We start from the raw sequence: 24,068 nt of genomic DNA, 5'->3' as shown, positions 1-24,068 counted from the left end.
TGGTAAGTACATTGGTGGCACGGCGGCCCACATCTCCAGCAACATACTCATATTTTTTCGCCACCCATTTGAAAAATGCACAGGTCTCTCTCATTGATGGCCAGCACCGACATACACTTTTAGACACACCTCCCGCCACAAGTTCTAGAATTGCGAATTTTAGAGCTGGGGCGCTACGTTCGAATCTCGGCATCAGCTCAACATCCTGTGATTACAGGCAAATCGCTTTGTCTCCTCGTGCCCACCACAAATGAATGTGTTCTTCTGTAATGTAAATTGTGCTCATGCCATGTTTTCGAGTTTGCGCTATATAATATTGCAAGGAAAAATAAAGTAGGGAAACTCGAGTTCACACACTACTGAACGCGCACTCTTAAGTGCATCAGCAGTGCACTGTGAATCGAAGCGTTTCACAGACCTGTCACAGATAAGAAATGCTATCAAAACGAAATCCTACAAAACAATATACAACTGGCCGGCAGCAATTCATACCCGGACAACGTCGGGACGGGCTGCTAGTAGTTTTATATAGTGCAAACTTGACCCGAAGGTATCGGGTATCAAGGAGCTTTACATAGCACCAGTTGTGTTACATGAGGACACATTCATTTTTGTGAGGCGCGGGGAGATTAAGTGATTTGCCAGAGGTGCCTCACTAATGGTGAGCCACACCCTTAGATACATAGGACTGTGCCTGTCGTGTCACACGACTGGGTCAATAACAGAAACCTCGCGGAGAGGTGCCTCAATGATGATGAGCCACACCCTTAGATACATAGGACTGTGCCTGTCGTGTCACACGTCTGGGTCAATAACAGAAACCTCGCGGAGAGGTGCCTCAATGATGATGAGCAACACCCTTAGTTACATAGGACTGTGCCTGTCGTGTCACACGTCTGGGTCAATAACAGAAACCTCGAGGAGAGGCGGCTCAATAATTCTGAGCCACACCCTTAGTTACATAGGACTGTGCCCGTCGTGTCACACGTCTGGGTAAATAACAGAAACCTCATAGAGAGGCGCCTCAATGATGATGAGCCACACCCTTAGATACATAGGACTGTGCCCGTCGTGTCACACGTCTGGGTCAATAACAGAAACCTCGTAGAGAGGCACCTCAATGATGATGAGTCACAGCCTTAGTTACATAGGACTGTGCCCGTCGTGTCACACGTCTGGGTCAATAACAGAAACCTCGTAGAGAGGTGCCTCAATAATCCTGAGCCACACCCTTAGTTACATAGGACTGTGCCCGTCGCGTCACACGTCTGGGTCAGTAACAGAAACCTCGCGGAGAGGCGCCTCAATAATCCTGCGCCACACCCTTAGTTACATAGGACTGTGCCCGTTGTGTCACGCGTCTGAGTCAATAACAGAAACCTCGTAGAGAGGCGCCTCAATAATCCTGAGCCACACCCTTAGTTACATAGGACTGTGCCTGTCGTGTCACACGTCTGAGTCAATAACAGAAACCTCGAGGAGAGGCGCCTCAATGGTGATGAGCCACACCCTTAGTTACATAGGACTGTGCCCGTCGTGTCACACGTCTCAGTCAATAACAGAAACCTCGTAGAGAGGCGCCTCAATAATCCTGAGCCACACCCTTAGTTACATAGGACTGTGCCTGTCGTGTCACACGTCTGAGTCAATAACAGAAACCTCGAGGAGAGGCGCCTCAATGATGATGAGCCACACCCTTAGTTACATAGGACTGTGCCCGTCGTGTCACACGTCTCAGTCAATAACAGAAACCTCGTAGAGAGGCGCCTCAATAATCCTGAGCCACACCCTTAGATACATAGGACTGTGCCCATCGTGTCACACGTCTGGGTCAATAACTGAAACTTCATAGAGAGGCACCTCAATGATGATGAGTCACACCCTTAGTTACATAGGACTGTGCCCGTCGTGTCACACGTCTGGGTCAATAACAGAAACCTCGTAGAGAGGTACCTCAATAATCCTGAGCCACACCATTAGTTACATAGGACTGTGCCCGTCGTGTCACACGTCTGGGTCAATAACAGAAACCTCGCGGAGAGGCGCCTCAATGATGATGAGCCACACCCTTAGTTACATAGGACTGTGCCCGTTGTGTCACACGTCTGAGTCAATAACAGAAACCTCGTAGAGGCGCCTCAATAATCCTGAGCCACACCCTTAGTTACATAGGACTGTGCCCGTCGTGTCACACGTCTGAGTCAATAACAGAAACCTCGTAGAGAGGATCCTCAACGATGATGAGCCACAACAGAAAACTCAACATGTTAAAGGTGGGCCACATTTCATATTTATTTGTACACAAGGTTAGGTGCAAGGAACTCTTGGATGTGGTATATGATAAAAAAAATCCTCTAAGAAAAACAAAAGTTAAAATGAAGTTATGATTGGTTGAGGTTATAACACCTCAGTGTATGAATAAAAACAGATATTCGCTTAAAAAACTGCAGTTAGAGTGCACTTATGGTTATGAATTAAAAAAGAAAAACCACTGAAAGTCGCAAGTTATGGCTAGGAGCAGAATCAATAACTGGCACAACAGCCATGCAAACCATAACACTCACATCAAATGCAATGCAGAAAACCTCACAATATTTATACCAATAACAAAAAACTAAAAGAAAAAGGGAATTAAAAACAACAATGTAATTCAACCCATAAATGATCATAAATTCATAGTCATCTCGGTCAAAGTGGTATGGGTAATGTGATATATAATGTCACGTGTAGGATGATATACAACCTTTGGAATTGCATCGGTTTCATTAAGTGCGGGGTCATGTGCCTTGCTTTAGGTGTTCGAGTTATGGCTTGCATGGCAGGCCTGGCCCTGCAAGTCAACACCTGCTGCATGCAGCCAAAGGGTGGGATAAAGGGCCTAGTCAGAGGCTAGGTCCTGTGTCCGATCCTACAGGGCTCAACAGAAGGTCATGCGTGGCAGGGGTTGCCACCCACAAAGGGTTGAGCACAGGTCACACCCCGCAGGCCACCATTGCTACACATGGCCAGCGGTCCTGCTCTGCAGGGTTTTGCTGCCCACAGCAGCATAAACAGAGATACCTACAATATCAGAAGCGCACGCGCGCGTGCACACACACACACACCATCACAAAATAAACAACAAAAAACAACCTAGTATCATACTACAACGCTTAGACCATAATTTACAACCACTCAAACGTAATATAAATATTACACTATTATACGTCACATACCCGCTGATGAACACAAAGAAACACAATATACAGTGTTGTAAACTATATCACCATGTAACATACATTAATATATACCTAATCAAACAGAAAAGTAACCCCAAAAACCAATGTGACCATTACCAACATTCAGCTCTCACTACAGAAGAGACACAATTTCAAAACAAGATACTCGACCTATAAAAATATATTCATTACTTTTAAATTATACTGTCACACAAAGAGTAGATCCAAAACAGAGTATTACAAAAATAGGTCATACTCATTTTATGTACAATACAGATATTGTTAGAAAAAACTAAACTAATGTCAACAGCAGTAAAAATGGATGGTAATATCAGTCATGTCATCTTATATGTCATGAGTGATGTAATGCGTGAGGTCATTAGCAGTGCATGGCTGGGACGCACGCTAAGATTAGTGAACCGAACCATAACTGGAGAATTTCAGTGGTTTTAGGTTTAAGGTTTCGGTCTGTAACTGTAACTGCACTTTATCTGTGTTTTTTGATTGAATTTATAAACTAAAAGATAAAGTGATTTTATAGTTAGGTGAAAATTTCTGACAAATCGTACCATTTTAAAATAAAAAACACTTCGATTCACCAGTTATAGTTAACACGTGTAACTATAACTTGTCCCCGCCATGCACAGTGATGTTATTTCCGAAGTCCTCAGTGAGATTACCATGATGCCATAGAACATGTTATGAGTGACGTAATATGTGAGGTCATAAGCAGTTCATAGCGAGGGTGCAACTTATACTTGAGTTAACCATAACTGTTGATGTCAGTGTTTGTTTAAGTTTAAAATGTTACATTTTGACAGAGATGTTCACCTAACTAAACTTCACTATAACCTTTGCATGTTTTCAATAAATTGCTGAGGTTTTTTAAAGTAAAGTGAGATATTATTTCAATACCTAACTATAATGTCACTTTAACCTTGTTTTTTTCAGTGACTTTCTAGGGGGCTTTTTAACCTAAAGTAAGATTTTGTTACCATACCTAATTCTGCCAATCCCCTGTTGCACATGGTCTGAGGTTGGCAGCAGCCCACAGTCCACCAACCCCCTGCTGCCATGGCCAAAGGCCATGTGCGGCGTGCAGCTGGCCACACGGCTTGCGCCCAGCAACATCTCTATGGTCATCCAACCTCCCCCTCCCCCCATGGATACTCCCCATCGATATCCCACCCATGAACACCCCTGCCCACCTTTTAAACATTTTTTGTTTGTTTCCCTGATCCTGTGGTACTCTTACTGGAGCCATGGGGTCACGCTGGGTCCTGTGAGACTTTTGCGGGAGTCAAACAAGGTCCATGCCGTCAGGGTACCCTTCCCTACCCACTTATGCCTTATTTTATTTGTATTTCCAGCCCACAGGGACCAAGTCCCTAAGTCTTGTAATGGTGGGCACATCATTTTTGTTCAGGTTACCGCCAGCCAATCAGAGCACAAGCTCCTGTGGGACTCGAAGGAGCCTCTCGCTCCCGCAAGAGTAAGGCATCCAACTGGGGAAAAAGATTGCTCTATTTTCAACCATCCAGATATCTATACATTTTAAACCATAATTTCTCAAAAACTACTCAACAGATTTACAGAAAATCAGCAGTCAAGCATGCCGTTGATATAGCCGAAACTATCTTACAATACAATATTGACATTTTCTTTCTAACTGAAACGTGGCTAAATGACCTGTCATCCCCCTACATTGACCGCTCTCCACTGGGCTTCTCAATCATTTGCTGCGCCCACAAGATCGCAGTGGAGGTGGAGTAGCCATTATACACAAAAACGATCTTTGCCCAACTCCCTTCCACACTAACAAATACCCCACCTTTGAATACTTAGAAGTCCAGCTCCACCTAAAGGGCAACAACACTCAAATCCTCGACGACTTAACACACGTAATATCGCAAAACTACCTAAAGGAAGCACAGACATTATACTAGGAGACCTAACCCTACACTTGAATTAGACTGAAGATCCAACAGTACAAGCCCTATCCACCCTCTTGGAAACGAACGATCTTACCTAACACTCCAATAAACAAACTCACAAGAAGGGTTCGACACTTGACACTACCATTGCTAATCACAAGACCATATCCCTTCACTCTATCCTACCATCCAACTGGATTGATATATTCCTTTTCCAGCTCAATACAATCTGACCTTAAGCTCACCCCCAATCTAGCCTTCCCAAATACTGGGTGAGAAACATACATCATATTCCTCAAGTAGAGCTAGAAGCACTGTTCGGCTCTCAAATCCTACCCCCACCCGACCTCTCATCCGCCGATGACCTTACCGAATACTACTGCATAAAAATGACAGAACTAGTTGAATCATTCACCCCTCTGAAACTCAAGAAATGAAGAAGCATCCCCTCCAGATCCTGGTTCAATAAAGACCTTAACAATGAGGCGACAACTTCGGCAAGCTGAAAGAAAGTGGAGACAGCAGCCCTCGTTAACCAATCTCTCGATTCTCCGGGCTGAACGCCTCAAAACGTGAACGTGGGCACGGACAGTTCTTTAACCACAGCAGAGGAAGTGGCACAGCCAATGCCCATCACACACAATGCTTTATTTTATCACGCTAGAAGAGTGGGCTCAGATAGGTCTTTCACCACGACAGAGGAAGGGGCACGGGCAGTGCTCACATCATCACACACAGTGCTTTATTTCATCATGGGCACAGTTAATTATTTCATCACAGCAGAGAAAGGGAACAGGCAGTGGTCACACCGTCACACATACTGCTTTCATCATGGCTGAAAATTGGATAAGGATAGTTCCTTCACCACGGCAGAGGAAGGGAATAGTTAGTGGTTACACCATCATACATAGTGCTTTATTTCATCATGGCAGAAGAGTGGGCACAGTTAATTATTTCATCACGGCAGAGAAAGGGAACAGGCAGTGGTCACACCATCACACATACTGCTTTCATCATGGCTGAAAGCGGATAAGGATAGTTCTTTTACCACGGCAGAGGGAATCCATCACCATGCCATGTTTTAGAATACTCCAACCTTTCGAACTACTGTTCAGCATGGCTCACCCTTTACACAGTACATTAGTATATGCCAGCCTTTCCAACCTCTGTTCTGTACACTACACATTAGCACACTCCAACCAGCCCACCCCTGTTCTGTACGAGTCAACTCTACACAATACATTAGTACACTCCAACCACATTAAGAGACTGCAATCTCTGCAGACACTGTTCAGTACGAGTCACCGTTTGCACAATACATCACTGTACTCTACCTTTACACCACTATTTACTATGATTCATTTCCCCACAATACACTGGTATACTAATGTACTGTGTAGGATAGGACTCGCCCTTTACACAAACATAGAGTGCGTCAACCTATCTGCTACTGTGCAATGCCTCACCGCTACACAATACGTTATAACAATCCATCTTTTCTGTCACCGTGTCAGCATGGCCGGCCTTCACACCGTACATTAGTGCACTCCAGCCACTCTGCCAAAGCTCAGTGTGACTCTGAGCCACTGGAATAAAGGGTTTCTGCAGTGTCTTCTGCTTATGTATGGGGTTGCTGTATTTGCCACATAATCCATCATCTGCTGCATAATCTACAGATTTTAGTATTAAATCGGTTTATATTATAATAATCTACATATTTTAACAAAAAATTGTTTCTAGCGCAGTGGCTCAAAAGTTACTAAAAGATGGAAACACATGTTCCTAAGCAGCAGAAGGAAGGCGAGTCACCGGTCTGTTGCTTATTGCTCTTATTGGAGTGTTAGACTGGGACTAATAAAGTGAAAGCTTTTCCTATGCAATGTTACAAAGTGATCAAATAAACAAGTAATACCATCAAGAAATGTGCAGCTTTACACTGCATGGTTTGCCTTTCCTTGCCACATTATTTGGGCAAACCTGCTGCACAATTTGCCCATTCTCTGGTGCACAATTCCAGTGGCCCACAATATGACTTACCTTTACACAATACATCAGTATACATCAGCCTTTCCGTCACTGTTCAGTATGGCTCACCTTTATACATTTGTAGAAATCCATATTCCACCACTTTACAGTATGCTATGTTATGTTTTTTGAATTTATAGACAGCAGCTGCTACCCAGAAAGGTCAGTGTGAGATTTAAATTCGACCAGCTTGGCTGGTGGCGTAGCGCACAGAGTGGACGTACACATACTTGTTGTTTGTCTGGATAGGCCTTGAGAATGAAACATCAGTGGTGACATTTTTGCCAACATGTGATTTCGTAGCAGACAAGCTAATTGGTGGATGTTTTGAAACTTGGCAAACCCTTGGGTGGCTCCCCTTCCCTCCCTGCCCTGTGCAGGCTAGGTGGCTTTGGCTGCTTGAGGGTGCCGGTCTACGAACACTGAGTCTCCCAGACGAAAGCCATGGCTTCCACCACCTCTCACTGGGAATTACTGAAACATTTCAGCCTGGAAGAGCCCCAAACTCTTCCCTGGTAAACCACCACCCCGTCCTGGTCAAGCTAGGTGGCTTTGCCTAGTGGCTGAAGCTCCAGCTGAGATGGACCAGGTCTCCCAGGCAAAAGTCATGGCTTCTCCCGCTTTTTCCTTTTTGACTCTTGGAGCTGGTCCACCCGGAGGAGCACCTGACTCCTTCAGAGGTGGAGAAGTGTGGCTCACTCATTAGAGCGGCAGACCCTGATGCAGAGGTCTGGCCCGGGACCAGGGTTCAATTCCCGACGCGGCAGGGTCCTGAACCCAAAAATGTCCACGGACTCGATAATTCTCGCCTCGGTGCCTACTCTAATCATGGGGTCCCACGCTGCAACTCTGGGCAATAGCTGCTTAATCTCCACTACGGCGGCCCACCCGCTGCGGGATGCCTGGCTTTCACCTTGGGGATGCCCAGTAGGGGTTATCTCACAGGGAAAAGCCAGGACGGGTTCCCAAGGCAAGCGCCTTGATGCCTTCGGGTGATACGTGCGCTATATAAGTCGCAATACATTTACATTTCCTGATCTGGCACCACTGTACCTTGGGAAAAGAAGGCGGCACTGACCACTGCCTGGGAGACAAGGTTCCTTCAGGCGAGAGCACTGCCTTCACCCCGCCTCTCGCAGTGATTCTAAGAGATAGTCCATCTCAAGGAGCTCCTCCATATGCCTCCTCGGACCGACACCACCCTGCCCTGGAAGACCACATGCTTATCCAAGATGGCTGCTGACAACCAGTCATTTGGCCCTGGATGCCCACGGGTGACATCTTCCTTACTGTAACTGATTAGCCAAGGGGGATTAAGCTCCCTGCCCGCCAGCCTCTGGGCATAGCAAAACAGCAATTTGTATTGACAATTAAGTCCCAACAAATGCAACCCAGGGGGAACAACAAGTGAGAGACAGCCGTGCCGGACGGCCCTCCAGTCATCTGGTCAGCCGCAACCAGAGCGTTCAGGTCACAGCATACAATGACCTCAGCAGCCTTGCAGGCTCAGGCCAGTAGTCAGGAGGCCCTTCCTAGAGCCTGGCTTGCCACTGATCAGCAGTTGGCCAAAGTACGGTGCTGGCTAGTCGGTCCCCTAGAAGGCTGCGCTGCACGAGGATGCTAGCTTTGCATTTCCACCTGCTAGCCAGGAAGGCAACTAGGAGGCAGACCCATCAGAGAGGGCTAGAAGGCAGCTGCGGACCCGGGCCAAGGGGCCCAGGGTAGGCCAGCCCGGGCTCTCCAATTACCCAGGGGGAACACCCCTACAAAAAACGAGTCACCGGTACAATCACCCTGCTAATCTCAAAGAAGCAATTCTTGTAATCAATGCACACTAAGTGTCCGAGGGGTCAACATGAGCAAATGCATACGATCTCCTGGACATTAAGACTCAAATGAGCCCCCAATGCAAAATACAGATCAGCCAGGCCATGCATTCCTATGACGTGCGTGACCAAATGAAGGATGGCCATCTAGTCACACTGTGTCTTATGAAACTGGATCTGCTCTCCCTTGGAGGGACCAGTCTGGCACGGAGAATCTCCGAAGACCAGATTCTCAGAGTATGAGATAGGCCTTAGTCACAGGAATGGGGGGGGGGGGGGCTCACGGAGCGCTGCCCCGAGCCCAGATTCACCCTTCCACCCTGGTGAAGCAGGGGAGCCCTCAGGACCTCGGAGCCCAGTCATGGTTTCCAAGCGGTCCGTCTCCAATTAGACCAAGTATGCCCAACCGGCTAGAGCATGGTGCGGACTAGACCGTGTCCAAGCAGGCCGCCCCGTCCTTAACGCTTTGCAACACAATGAAATGAAAAGATCATTTGTCATAGGAAGAAGACGATCTGAGCTGTCTGCTCGGGAGATAGGGGGTGATCAGTGAATGATTGATGCTGGCGCCAATTTTCCAGAAGGCTCGTTGGACAATGCATAGGCCATGAACTGAATTATTTCCCTGACTGGAAGCCAGTGGAGATTCTTCAGTCCAGTTTTGACAGGAAGTTGGCGGGGGACTTGGAGAAGGGTTTGTGCTGCACAATTTGAACAGCCTGAAGCTTACGCAGGGTGGGCTGAGGGGACCCTAGGTAGAGGGCATTCCCAAAGTCCAGACACAACAGAATTAGCCCCTGGATCATGATCTGCCTTGCTTGGAAAGGTAATAGGGGAAGGATTTTCCGGATAAGCCTAAGAAGACCGAAGCAGGTGGCTGAGAGTTTAGTTGCTTGGCAATTAACGTTAAGGGCCTTATCCAACCAGATGCCTAGGCCAATTGTGTCCTTGGGTGTGGGGGCAGGTCCCAGGCAGGAAGGCCATAGGGAGTTGATGTTAAGATTAGGGGAGTTACCTAGGAGCATCAGCTCTGTCCTGTCCCAGTTCATGTTGAGACAAGAGGAAGTCATCCATGAGGTCACTACTTCTAAACAGTCTCTCAGGTGATTGGGCGTGGTGTGTGGGTGGTTGAGAGGCACCACTAGCTGAGTGTCGTCCGCATAGGTGACAACTTTTAGCCCGAAGGGGCGGACAATCTCAGCTAGGGGGCTCATGTATACATTAAACAGCGCCGGGCTCAGAGAACAACCCTGCGGCACTTCGCAGCAAAGAAGCTTGCTGGGAGAGGCAAATGGAGCCCAGGCCCACTGGAGCTCCACCTGAGGGCACGGCTAGGACTTCCAACCCCTCCTGAGGAGGGAAAGCCTGCCTAGTTCAGCAGAAACCCTGCCCCAACTTTTGCTAACTCACACTTGGGGAAGGGATGGGAACCTTTGCACCGGGTCTGTGGCAGTGCTAGAAGGGTAGCATGGACATCTGCAGTTGGTGCCTTCAAGATCAGGCCCAGGCACCAGCCAAGGCCTTCTCTGAGCTCTCCTATGGGTTTGTCCCTGGCTTGGCAGCTGGGAGCTGGCCCTTCACAGAGGTCTCATCTCTTCTCCATACTCCAGTGGAACAAAAGAGTCTGCCCTGGTCTGCAGCCACCCTGCCCTGGGCAGTGACGGTCACCCCATTACATCAGCTAGGGATGCCCTGAGACGGTGCCTTGCACTTTCCTGGAGCCCGGGAGTCAAAGAGGGTTATGAATATTTGATAGCCAACTAGACTACGTCCTACAAACCAACCGAGGCTGCCACGGCACAACTCCAGTGCATTCTACTCAACGTTCATTACCAAAAGGTATCCAGAACAATCGAAGCTCAGAGCTACAAACTAGTCTAAACCTTACGTGGCGCACACCGCTGAGTGGGGAAAGGAAGCAATTCCTTTTTGTTAGTTAACCCTCACACGCCCTTTTGGTGTCATGCTTCATCATTGGGTACTCCCAGGGTATTTCAGGGAGCTCTTAGAAGATGTAGGCCAGGGGGTCTTAAAGAAAAAATCATAAATGGCAGCCCTAATCCTTCTGGAATGGTCAGCTGCCTTCGACACTGTCTCTCAGCACATCTTGATCAACAGACTCCACCACATCGGAATCCAGGGAGAGGTCCTCACATGGATCGCCTTGAATCTCACCGGAACTGCCCAGAGAATTCGTCTCCCACCGTTCACCTCAGAATCCAAGAAGATCATCTGCGGCGTCCCCCAAGGATCATAACTCAGCCCCACCGTCTTCAACACATACATGACCCCCTTGGCCAACACCATCAGATCGCATGGACATAATCTCCTACGCCAACACCCAGCAAATCTTCTTGCTGTCAAAACACCTCTCCACCACCAGAGCCAACATCCACAGATGTATGATGAACATAGCCAACTAGATAAAGGTTAACTGTCTCAAGTTCAACAAGGACATGACTGAAGTCCTAATCTTTGGGAACACCACCTCGCCATGGAAACACGCACAGTGGCCTGTAGAACTCGTACTATTCTCCGCCCGACAGACCATGCCCGCAACCTCAGCATAATTCGACAGCAAGGTATCTATGAAAAAACAGTTAAACTCAATCTCATCCGCCTGCTTCCAAACACTACGCATGTTCTGGGAGTTCTTCAGGGGCTCCCAGTCAAAACCAGAAGGATCATCAAACAGGCACTAGTCACCAGCCGGCCGGACTACAGGAACACACTATGTAGGAATCGCTGCACGCCTTCTGAAGACACTACAGACAATACAAAACTCAGTAGCAAGAGTAATCCTCGACCTGCCCAGACAGACCCATATCACACCCCACCTCAAGAAGCTACACTGGCTCCCGATTTAGAAGAGATGCCAGTTCAAGACGGAGACCCACACGCACAAAGCACTGCGCAACAAAGGTCCAGCATACATCAACAAACGCTTGATCTTCCTCCAGCTGACCATACACCTACCATCCGCCTCCCTCTTCCTCGCAGTCACCCCCCAGATCCGCTGAGGCAATAGCAGAGGAGGCTCCTTCTCAAACCTGGCAACTAAAGCTTGGAACAACCTTCCCTTGCACCTCAGGGCCTCCTCATCGCTCCGACAATTCAGGAAAGGATGTGACCGGTGCCGAAACCAGCACCCATGGGCAAGCAGAGGTCCTTCCCATCTGCAGAAGTGGGCATCCAAGGCAATAAGCATGGGCAACACTGGAAAATGACAGACAACCATATATGGAACACAGTCAAATGCCCCTGGGTTTCTATGCCTAAGGCGGCCGGGTGCCTGTCCACCCCACCAGGTGCAGAAGGGACCTGAGCCCCCTACAACAGCCCCAGCCATGATTTTCAAGCAACTCACACTGCCTTGAGCGATGGTAGGAGAAGCCATTCAAGCTTCCAGGTATCATTTGAGTCGCTATTGATGGTGGGTGGGAAACCTGGGAACTTTCCTCTGGAGCCTCACTCCAGGGCAAGGAGGGCCCCCAGCCTGCCATCACAGCTCAGGCCACATGACTGAGCTGGAGAATCTCGACGTGCAGCTATGGCAGGTGGCAAATGACTAATGTGTAGGGGAGCAACCCTCCCTCGTTTCTAACTACCTGTTTGCCTGGTCCAATATGGCCGGGCTGGGGTTAGTAGACTTGTGCTCTCCTGCCTGGACACCCATGATGGCCGGCGGCGGATTTGCTTTCCTCTGCTGCCATGGAATTTACTTGCTTGCCTTGTGCAACAAAGTTTAGTTTCATAGAAGGTGCTCTGACGGTCATGGGAAATGCAGCCAAATCGCTAGTTGAACCACGACCGGATCTGATCCTTTTCGCAGCTCTGAATTTTGTTCTTGATTAATAAAACATTCTTGCAAAATGTTTTCGCTTTGGCCTACATGGTATGAAATCAAATGCTCATGATGTATACAAGACTAACATTTGGACAATAACTCTCACATCCACGATGTAAATGATACCACAAAATCCCAAACTCGTGAAGAACATCAGGAAGACAGCTGACAAGCGTAGGGGGATCGATCCCCCACGTATTGCAAAGGTTTTATTGGTCTGTTTGCACTTTGCATTTATGATGAAGTTTGGTGGTATTTTTTATTAGAGCCCGCACTTTTAATTACGTCCTCAATTCCCCCATCACCTGTTGTTTTAGGGAGTTTCTGAAACAGGAGTATCCTTTGCTTCTAGGAGATATCTGGTGCACTTAATCAATGCATTTTCCGGCACATGGCACTTTACTAAATACTAAAGGCCTGTTAGCAAGTGATTAGTAATTTGGATATTGTCTTGGGAGGTGCTCCTATGTGGGACTGGTCTCGGACATAGCTTAGCTTATATGACCGATGGAGGGGAATATAAGCACAGACTATGTGCGTCTGTGCCAAAGGCGGGCTTGGAATGGGCCCAGGGCAAGAGATTCTGCCGTTGGAAAGGCAGGAGTAAGAGCAGATCACCTTCGGGCCGAACAATATACGCTTCCCTACCGCTTCCTGCAGCCAAACCTGGAGAAACATTTTCAGGAATATCCCATTTTAAAACACTATCGAGCCACTGGTGCGCTCAGTTGGCCAAACACTGTATGGATGTGTTTCACACAGGGAAGAAACAAATGGATAACCTGCACAACCTTAATCGCGTACTCTTAAATGATTGGTTGATTACGTGCCCCCCAGCAGCATGCAAGTCTAAACCAAGCAGACCATCTGGTGGGTTGCTAATTTGGGTTACGATTGCGGTGGAGTACCATGTCAGCCAATTATCTATCATTTGTTCAGACCTGCTTAGTGTTGAAATTTCTATCCCTGATAAAAGAAACATTCTCTTTTTTAACGTATAAAGCAGGAGTGTCTCCACAACAGCCAATTCCCCTGTCCTTCAACTTCTGATGCATTATACTTCCACTTTACCATGGGAAGAAGCAGTTGTTGTTGAGGCTGGGGATTTCAAAGTATGTTTTGAACCATCTGCACTCTATAATGAATTAGAAGGAGAGGAAGACCAATATTGGGGTTTTCCCCAAATTTCAAAGCCATCCTTATCCTAGCTTCCACGGTTTGTCCTCCGAATGCTGGATCTTTGCAAGAGTTGCTGTATGAGGGCATGTAGCCAAATCTGATCTTGAGATGCGTCCTACTTTTAAAAGAAAACCCAATTGGAGCCATATTGATTACATTTTATTAGATATTCAATCCTGGGGGAATCTTATTGATATGGACGTCCTGCCTAGATACGAGAGTGATCACTTCCCTCTTCACCTCTCGCTTTGTAGAGGTGACATTCAGGGAAGTGGGACCTCTCAAACGTCTGGAGGTCCTCTTTCAGTCAGTAACAATTGGAGGAGAATAAAGTGGGAGAGCATCACGGACAATGAGTCCAAGTATGCCATACTCTATCACAACCTAGTCCCAACCCTGTCCTGCCTGATCATGAATGCTCATTACAAATGATTTGAAAAATGGAAAATGTGCTTCTTTACTAAACCTCACACACACAAGAATACCCCTCAGAAGGCAGACCCAAATGTTTCGACAGGACTTGCAGGTCAGCAAAATGATGGTCTTTGCAGGATATAAAGCTGGCTGAGCAAATTACAAACTAGTCCTGAAACATGCAAATTTGACATAGGATGCAGCAATTTGGAATGATATATTGTCTGTCAGGAGGCGCACTGACAGTGTGCCACCTTTTAAATGGTGCACTGTCAGTGGGCCTCCTGAGGGCTTCTTTGACTCAGCGCCCGTGTCTGTAATATGGCGCTGGTGCAAGGTCAAAGGAATCCCCTCATTTGCATAGGGTAAGCCCTTATGCAAATGAGGAAACACCCTCTGTTGATGGCGCTGGCCCTTTAAGTGTGCCAGCGCTATCAGTATTATAGAAGGGGACGCACAAGCATCTGCGTCCCCTTCTATAATACCAAAGTGCCCCGGGGGCTTGCAAACGCCGTTGTGCCCCAGCGGCACCATCTGTAATACAGCCCCTGGGGTTCCCAGGTTGTCAAAAGTACTTTTATACTTAAGCACAGAGCGGCAGCAATACTACAATTTGCAAACAAGTCCTCATTCCATCGAATGTCCCCCCTTCTTGAGGTCTGGTGGGCCATAGCTGTAGCCGCTGCTACGTATAGAGCTGAACTCTAGGGATATGCTTCTTTAAAAGCCCTGGAGGTAGCCGAGAATACATTTTTAAAAGATATCCTTAAATTGCCCCAAAGTACACAACTTAGGCTTCCGGTCTATTGTACCCCTAGCGCATTTGACACCTATTCTGTTTTGGGTACGGATTTGGTCTACGCCTAAACTGGCAGAATATAGGGTGGGATTAAGAGATGTTCTTGATGGATCACAGAGAGGTGTTCTGTTACCCTTGTTGGACTAGGTAAAACAGTCACTATACTCTATGAATCTATAGGAGTATTGGCTGTCCCCTGAAACTATTCCTTCTTCCGCAAATATGAGAGTGAAGACCATCTACTGGTAACTTGAGGACGGTAAATTCTCTAAATAGGCAGGATTGGGCAAAATGACTGATTGTTTCATAAGATTCAAGACCACCTCTTATTTTGCAAACTATATGAATGATATTGGCCCTCCATTCACAAAACCTCCTTATATAAGATTCAAGTTAGGTTCATTACTGTTTCCTTCCTTTACTGCTAAACGGAATAGTCAACAAGGTGGAAACAAAATGTGTCCTGTCCTCAGAAGTGCTGAAGAAGCTGATGATCACCTCCACTTTTTCTGCTCAAGGTAGTATAAGCAGCATAAGCGCTGGATTGTTCCTTTATGCCGTCATTTAGATGTCGTCCAGTGCAGGGTAGTGATAAGGATATGTACAGCAGCCACGCCCCAGGACATTGTTTTCTCCATCACTAAATTTTAGGACAGCATATGGCCAATTCGCAAAAAATTGCCTCTTTTACTCCTTCTTCGCTCTCTGTCTAATGTATATCCCCTCCCTTTCGTTCATCCTGGTTTTACTGGTTTTAGAACTTGTTTTAAATTACAATATAGGCTGAAGCACTTGCACTTTACTCAGCGATGCTGTCTGGGTGATAGGTAAGGGTATGTAACCAAAGCAGTATTCCTGTATCCATAACATCTTGTTCCACCATGGTTAAATCCTTATGCCCTATGTGTTAAATGTAGGACGCAGACACCTAGCAATGTTGATCGGGGTACCCACTTTTAAAGTGTAGTATTCTGGTATGACATTGTCCAACATCCTTACTACAGCATGACATGAGTAAAACCTACTTTTAGGCATGATGGACCACAACAGGTTTTTGTCTACGGCAAAGTGTTTGTACGTCTGCTTTGTGGTTTTCTGCCAATAGAGGATACTTCTATGAATATTTTATGCCCAGTATTTGTTTATGCTCCAGTTATAATGTATAGGTGTCTCCTTTTACAATTATTTTAATTGTATTGCTTTTATGTCCATCTTCCGAAATAAAGTAAATAAAGAAGAAAAGAAAGAAGCTTGATTGATTACTAAACACTGTTCTGAACTAAATGAATTATGGAGTTTAATTTCGATTGCACATTTATCACCAAAATATGGCTGAAGAGCAATTCGACCCCGAAGATCTCTTTGGTAGATCCTTCTGTTGACCTCATTAAACAGCTCAATAGATCATATAAAGAAGGCATGGAGATGCAAGTATTTTTAAAGATAAATTTAAGGTCTCTGGTTACATTTCACCCATTCTCAGGGGAACAAATCACTTGCTATTAACCTTTAAAGTTTTACAGCACTCTTTCAAATGTGTACTTGTTATAGGCCCCCTGGAGCCGTAAGGGATTTTATACCCTCGTTCTTTGAATCAGCTGTGTGTCTCCTGAATTCGAACAAGCTAATACTTTTGTGAGCTTTTAACATACACATAGATAACAACTAGAAAGAGATGCTGAGAATTTCCATAATCTGTTTAAATAATTAAATCAAGAGAGGATCATCATTTGACCCACCCATGACGTGGGCCATCATTTGGATGCAATCATCTGCACCCCCATATTGGTGCCCCTTAGTAATTGTAGCCAAATTCCTTGACAGACCCAGCTTTATTGGGTAAACCACCATTTCAGAATTCAGGTGGCCCGAGGCATAGATCCACCTCCAACTAAATAAACCAATACAGCTAGTTCTCAGAGAAACTTTATCTCAGAGTAATGAGAGGTTGTGTTACACTCTAGCTATCCTCTTTTGACGGAGGATAATCCACCCACTAACTCTATGGTAGTAGATAATTGGCTCTCATCCTCACTATTTCCAACTGATTTCCCTTAAACATTTTCGCCCTAAAAGAAATAAGATCACGGCTTCCTGGCTTAAGCAAGGCTTTAAAAGGAATGTAAGAGACAGAGAAAGAACTATAACCTAGTTGACAAATTATCATGTATATAAGTCCACTCTTCATAGCTACAATAAATTCATGAAGCCTATAAAAGCTGTGTTTACTAAGAAGTGTATTTTTGGTCTAGAAATCCCAAAAGAGAAGTATTAATACGTTACAAAAGTGTGGCTTGACCAGAAGCAGAAAGCAATGTAACTAAATCATCTCAAGACCTTCGCAATAAGCTGTCAGAATTTTTCCATAAGAAATTTGTTGATTTAGTCAACAAATACCACAGCCTGATGTAAATACCCCTCGCACAAAATCACCATCTGAACATGGATAGTCTACCTTTGGCTCAACGACAAAAGTTAAGCCCTCAAACGTGTTTGCCGCTATCGCCTCCTTCTTCCCGCCGGATGCTTGCTCAGTGCACCAAATACAAAAGGTTGGCTCTACTGTTCTTCCCTACCAAACTGCCTTGTGCAATTCACACCTCATGTCATGAATTGTTTCGAAGGAATGGAAGGCTACTACAGCCTACCCTTTCGTGGCAAAACCTACACTCGATCCTAAGGTCATGGCGAACTTTTGTTCCATTCACCTTCTTTCTCTGTTCACCAAGATGACCGAGTCTGTAGTTAACAGCTAGCTCAACACCTAGAGACACATGAATTACAATACAAGGCTCAATGAGTCTTTCGAGAGTGCATCCCTACAAAAACTGTAATAGCTAAAGCCAAAGAAACATCAGAGGCATTAAGGATGGAGGTGGAGTGGAGGATACTGTTCGAGCTATCAATGACCTTTGACACCATTACCCACTCCTCCCCCCTTCCAGAGGCTGCCAACAGATGGTTTATCTGTCTCAGTGCCTCCACGGTTTTCATCTTTTTAGCAAGGCCAGACACAAACGTCGTCCTATCTAACTTTACATCATCCCATAAACTCATTCTGAGTGGATCACTCAAGGGCTCTGTACTGACCCCCACTCTTTTCAACCTTTATAAGGCACCCCATGCCTGCCTTATTGAGTCATTCAGCATCTCATTACATACGTATGCCGATGACACACAGCTGTCTGTTAAACCTGATGACTACCCCAGGGAGTTTTCCCCAATCTCAGGGAAGGTCTTCGGGAGGTTTCAAACTGGATGAGCTCCTTTTATACAACAGCACAACTGAAATGGTGGTCTTCGGAGCAGGAAGCTCATGCCCAAGCTCACAGGGCTGGTAGCTTGCTAAGCTGAGGGTGATGCCCACCCCTGTGTTCAAGGCTCTAAACCTAGGAGAGACAGTTGAATCAGATTTGTCCTTTGTGGATCATGTTAAGACCATGTTCTCCACAGGCTTTCTTTCCTGAGCATCATCAGAAAAATACTCCCTTTTCTTCCTTCATCTGCTAAGAAACATCTAATACAAGCACTTGCTCTATCCAGGATGGGCTGCTGTAAACTTTGTTAGTAGGACTACCTAAATATCTCTTGCAAAGAGTGCAAGTGCTCCAGAATACGGCAGTTCGATTGGTCCTGGGGCCAAAGAAATCATCGTCCATCTCCAGTGAGCTCAAGAAGTTGCATTTACTCTCTGTGAACAAAAGCTATCTTTTCAAATCTCTGTTTATGTCACAAAACAATTTATAACTATGGGCCCAATACCTACATGGCCTCACTGTTCTCCTGGTATCAAACCTCCACCCACACTTTCAGATTCCAGCTTGCCTGCCTGGTACAAGTTCCTAAATTCAAAAAAGCTAGAGTGGGAGCCAGCTCCTGAACAGTGGTGACGGCAAAAGCCTGGAATGCTTACTTCCACCTTTACATGCTCAACATAACCTGAAAGTTCTCAGAAGACAACTAAAGACCTTTTCGTTTACAAATAACATCTAGTATTGTATCTCGAGGCTGGTCAAGTCTTGCTCTTTATAATTCTGCGAATCCATCAATCAGCATCGTCCTTCACAGTGTACATGGGGGCCACAACACCAAACTTTCACAATTCACACAAGAGTCCACTTAACTACACCTGCCTCTATAATGTATGAGACAATGACACATCTAACTCTTGAGATGTATGGGATTCTTCTGGGATACACCACCCCATGATTTAAAATAAGTTCCCCATTTAAAGGAGACAAGTCCTGACACACAGGATTCACCAACAGACAACTCTCAGAATGTATGCAAGACATCATCTTCAGCAGCAAGATTCCGAATGCCCACAGAAAGACTTTTAAACTTTGCTAATGTCACCTGTAGAAAAATACATTGGTGCCTGCTCCAACTATGCAATTAGGGACACCCCTACCTCCCTCTAAATAGTGCTACACAAATATCAATGCAAACATCTGTGCCAGGGAATTTTGCTTTTTCACAGAAATCCTTTCACAAGAAGCTGGGGAAAAGGATAGCTCTTACCTGTGCCTGGCCTTCCCATGATGACTTCCTTCTTTGGGGCAGGGTGGCTGGTGTAGTTGCTGGGCACGATGACAGGAAGCAATGCAGTTGGGGATGGGTGGAAGGCCACAGGTTGGAAAGGGGAAGAGATACTGAAGATGGGTGGGTTCTGCTGCGGTGGTCCAGATGGGCTTGGTGCTGTAGATGTGCCGAGGAGAGAGGAACTGGCCTGACTGGAGGGGAGGTTTCGGTTCACACTTTGAATCTGCGTTGCATTGATGGGCACTGGGATCTGCAGCTGGGTCTTGGAAGAATGCTCCTTAGTGCCCATCTTTCCCATGCGGGGGCTGCTGCTGCGGCTACCCATGTCCAAAGGCTTCTCCAAGAACTTAGAAGGCAATGGCACTTCTGGATTACGCACAATGACTGGTGAGTCTCGCTGCACAGCAGGAACCCGGCGGATTGATGGGCTAGGGTCAGAAGTGATAACAGCAGGAGGAGACAGGACAAGAAGTGGCGAGGGCTGCTGCGATCGGGAGGAGAGAGTGGCAGGTGATACGGACCGGAATCCAGATGCAGTACAGGATGTTGGTGTATTGGAGACTGACTCCACGCCAGAGTCCATGCTATCATTCTTCTGGAAGTCAGCTGTAGAGCTGGCACTACCATGGTGCGGATCTGGTTTCCTCTTGCTAGGGCTCATGGGCACTGTGAATGTGAGATTGGTCATGAATGTGGGAAGGATGCCAGAGGAGTGACGCTCCCGATGATGTGAATGATGCACCATCTCAGGTGTCATAACACCACCCTTTGGAGTGCTAGCGCTAACATGGCGGCTGCGGGCCGCATTCCTCTGGATCACGGGTGAGGCGTTGATGGGGCTGAAATTGGCTGGGCGGAAGCCAAAGAGCGGGGATGGTGAGGGAGATGGAGTAGGAGAGAAGGGGGATTGGTTAGACACAGGCGAGAAGGAGGGTGTACACGAGCGAGAGCTACCAAGGGACATAAGCATGTTGGCAGCCTCACATTCATCAGAATCAAAGCGGGACATATCAGTTGCCACCAAGCGGGGACGGGAGTCTGTGCGGATGCTGCTTGCCTCACTGTCCCTGGAGGTGTCGTCCCAATCAAATTCAGTGCTGCCCTCACGCAGGGCACTGCCCCGGCCCTCAGAAAGGCTCTCCATCTCCTTAGTGCGCATGGAAAGGTGACGGGAGCAATACCCTCTCCTCTGTGACTCCTTCATACAGCCATCCCGTGAGCACAGCCGGCGCCACTGCTTACCATTGAACTTTTTACGGATCCCATTAGGGGTGCATACCACGTCGCCCTTCTTGTATTTCTGCTGCGCGGCTGTCAGTGGTGTGCGGGAGCGAGAGCCTGGGGTACTACATTTGTCCAGAGATACACTGCTGCTCCGGCTGCCACCATCCTGGCTTAGCAGCGGTGACGGCTGGTCATGTAGTCGGCTCAGCATTATATTGGCGCTGAAGGGTGGTGACTTGGGAGGGGAAAGAATTTGGCGCTGGGGGAGCAGTAGTTTCTCCTCTGTCGGTGGGACGCTGAAGCTGAATTTCGATACCTCTGCATCCTCGAGATGTTTCAGTTCTGCGGCAAGACCAGCAGCAATGCACGCCGAAGGATCGGCAGGGGTTGCGGTGATGACAGTCGCTGCAGATGAAAGCATAAAGGCAGCTACTGGCTTCCTGTTCTCTTCACTGTCCTTCAAGGGTGTTTCTCTGGCCTCAGGAGCCTTCCACCAGGGGGTACGAAGGAGGCGCAGATTGGCTCTGCTGACCCATACTGACTCAGGCTCTTGCCTCAAAGGCGACGAAGCAGTCTTGATGAGCTGCACTCTGTAGGAGCCAGCTTTATTGTTCATTTCGAGTACTACTCCTTCCTGGTAAGTCATCTCATCCTGGGTGATGCAAATGCACACCGCACTGCCTAAAGTCACAGCTCCAGGCACAGGAGCAGCATCCAATATGACATTGACTTGGTCCATGTTCTGCACGTTATTGTAGTAGGTGGGGCACCTGTCACCAATGAAGAGGATGCCTAAGTCTTGGTTGCGGCGAATTTGCTTCACAACCCCTGGCTGGAACATTCCATCCCTCCGGCCCAGAACACGCAGTGACTTAAGCTGACGCAAGTCATACTCTGAAGGAGGCCAGCTTACCAGTGGGCTCTGTGGGTCAAACCTGCTCTTGTCGCCTTCTTCCTCCAGGTCGGCAGAATGCTCGCTGGCTGTGTCTGTGGAGGAGGACCGAACAGAGGAAGGGCAGGTCTCCTCTGGCAATGGTAGCACCTGCTCTGGATGGGACTCTTGGTGGGGTGCTGGCAGAGGGCCTGCAGTAGATGCCTCACTGCCAGTGCTGGAGTCATCACAGTACTCCTGGCCTCCCTGCTCATCCACATACTTCTTTTTGGGGGCTCTGGATTTGAAGGTGGCCGTCTTCCGGCTTAGAGGGGGTTCACACATTCGGGGTTTACTCTCCATGTTTGCCAAATGGTCCTGGCCAGTGCCCTCTGCCTGTGCGGTCCGTGGAGTGTTTTGGGCCTGCAGACTGACCCCAGCATGAGGGCTCTGTGCACTTCCCTGGGCCCCTTGTTCATCCAGCCCAGAGTGCTGTCCTCCCATGCTATAAACTGAACATCTAAATGTCATCTCCTTCGGGTCTGGGGTTGGCATCTCCTGCCCGCCCACCTCCACCTGCATATGTTGAGCTCCCACCAGAGGCAAAGGCTTCTCCATGCTCTCTTCTTCCTCTTCCTCCTGCTTCTCCTGCAATCCCTCCTCCAGGGTTCGTCTCTGGGCCTTTGTCCGGGTGGAAGCGGGTGACTTGCAGTGGGAGGGTGCTGCCGTTCTCCTGGCCGGCTTCATCTTACATACCAGGAATTATTTCCAGCACCTAAAACAGGAACATGAGATCAATTAAACCCAATAGAGAAACGTCCAACAAAAGAAACTCAAGAAAATGCCACTTTCTGTCAGATACCTACTGCAACCCCCACACTCCACATTCCAGTGTGAGGGATGCAGGCACTGCTGATATCTGTGCGGTGTGTCCTCTATGCGAGAGATCACACCTGTTGTTGCCTGCGTGGTAACCATTCTGTCTGAGGGAAAGTTACACTGTGACCTAGTGATGATTTTTTCCAGTTCAAGAGCGACACCTGCACGGATACTGCTTGTACGTACCTTTCTGCGTGTCAAATACTACTGCTGGCTGTTCACATTGCGCAAGGGGCCCTTGCTCCATGCTGCCACCCCACAGTAGTTACTACCCACCGAGTTCCCTTTCTATTTCTTTACTTGCTTGGCCAACAGCTTTACTCCTATATTCCCAAATGTAAACTAGACAACGACAATCTAGGCAAACTCTCAACAACACACATTAGACAAGACACTGGACACAGCCAGCACTGCTCAGATCCGCCAGAGTTTGGTATCATTGTGTTCACAACAACACTACCCACCAAGACACCCTATGCACTATTATTCAACAAAATACATTAAGACAGAACCCATAACATATGCCAAACACCGCCACATATGCCATTAATTAGCTATCTTCAAAAGCCAAATGAGACTCTGGTTTCCAAACAAAATATTAGAAGACTTTGGAAAGTCATTCCTAGACCATCAGAAGCTCTCTTATGCTTTACCAGTGAAGGAGTGGGCGCTACACTAATGATAAAAGAACATAACAAGCATGGTTGTTGCCCTTGCTGTATCTTACTGAAGCTTGACCCTGCGGACGCCTCTACTCACCCTATTCTGCGTACTGGAAGCTTGTACTGCTGCTCCTCATCTAGCCACTGTTCTTCGTGTTGAATGGGTCCTTATTTTCTTGACAAGCAAGGAAATTGTTTGCTGCTGCTGCCTGTTCAATGTGAAAAGGAAGCTTGTGCATGTGACTGACGTTCATGCTGCTCTTGTACATAGTGTTCCTCTGTGTGTTTTGGTTGTATGGGTCCTAATGTTATTTCTCATATGTTAAGCATACAATCAGCCACTAGTATGAGACTGCTGTGATTTTCAGAAATATTAGACAATTCTGACGTTCCCAGCGTCTGGTACGGTTTGTGGAGATGTGTGGCTCTATTGTGCGGGTGCACCCAAAACGGATGTTCTGTGAACTCGTTGGATAAGGCCGGAGGACGATACATGCCTTCTACTACAGGCCTCTTTGATTAACATGCATGCACCATGCAATACTTATGTGTCAGAACTGTACAATGCAGCTTCAAGGCATGTGTGACCAAAGCCTGCACTGCTTCTCTGCATGGTGTATGGAGGCTTTCTAAGCCATACCAAGCCAC

General features: G+C 47.2%; 1 protein-coding gene across 2 annotated transcripts in view; it reads right to left on the bottom strand.

The window, feature by feature from the left end:
* Positions 1-24,068, bottom strand: part of CIC (capicua transcriptional repressor) — a 445,344-nt gene that overhangs the window by 417,810 nt on the left and 3,466 nt on the right. For both annotated transcript variants that reach the window (XM_086933054.1, XM_086933055.1), the window contains exon 2: positions 19,764-22,654. In XM_086933054.1, the coding sequence (XP_086789180.1) occupies positions 19,764-22,626 (2,863 nt within the window). In that variant the 5' untranslated portion in view covers positions 22,627-22,654. The remainder of the gene's footprint in view (positions 1-19,763; positions 22,655-24,068) is intronic.

The sequence above is a fragment of the Lissotriton vulgaris genome, chromosome 7 (genome assembly GCF_964263255.1).
Source record: "Lissotriton vulgaris chromosome 7, aLisVul1.2, whole genome shotgun sequence".
In the NCBI taxonomy this organism is placed as follows: Eukaryota; Metazoa; Chordata; class Amphibia; order Caudata; family Salamandridae; genus Lissotriton; species Lissotriton vulgaris.
Note: the sequence above shows the minus strand (reverse complement) of the source record. Positions and strands in the feature narration are given on the sequence as shown.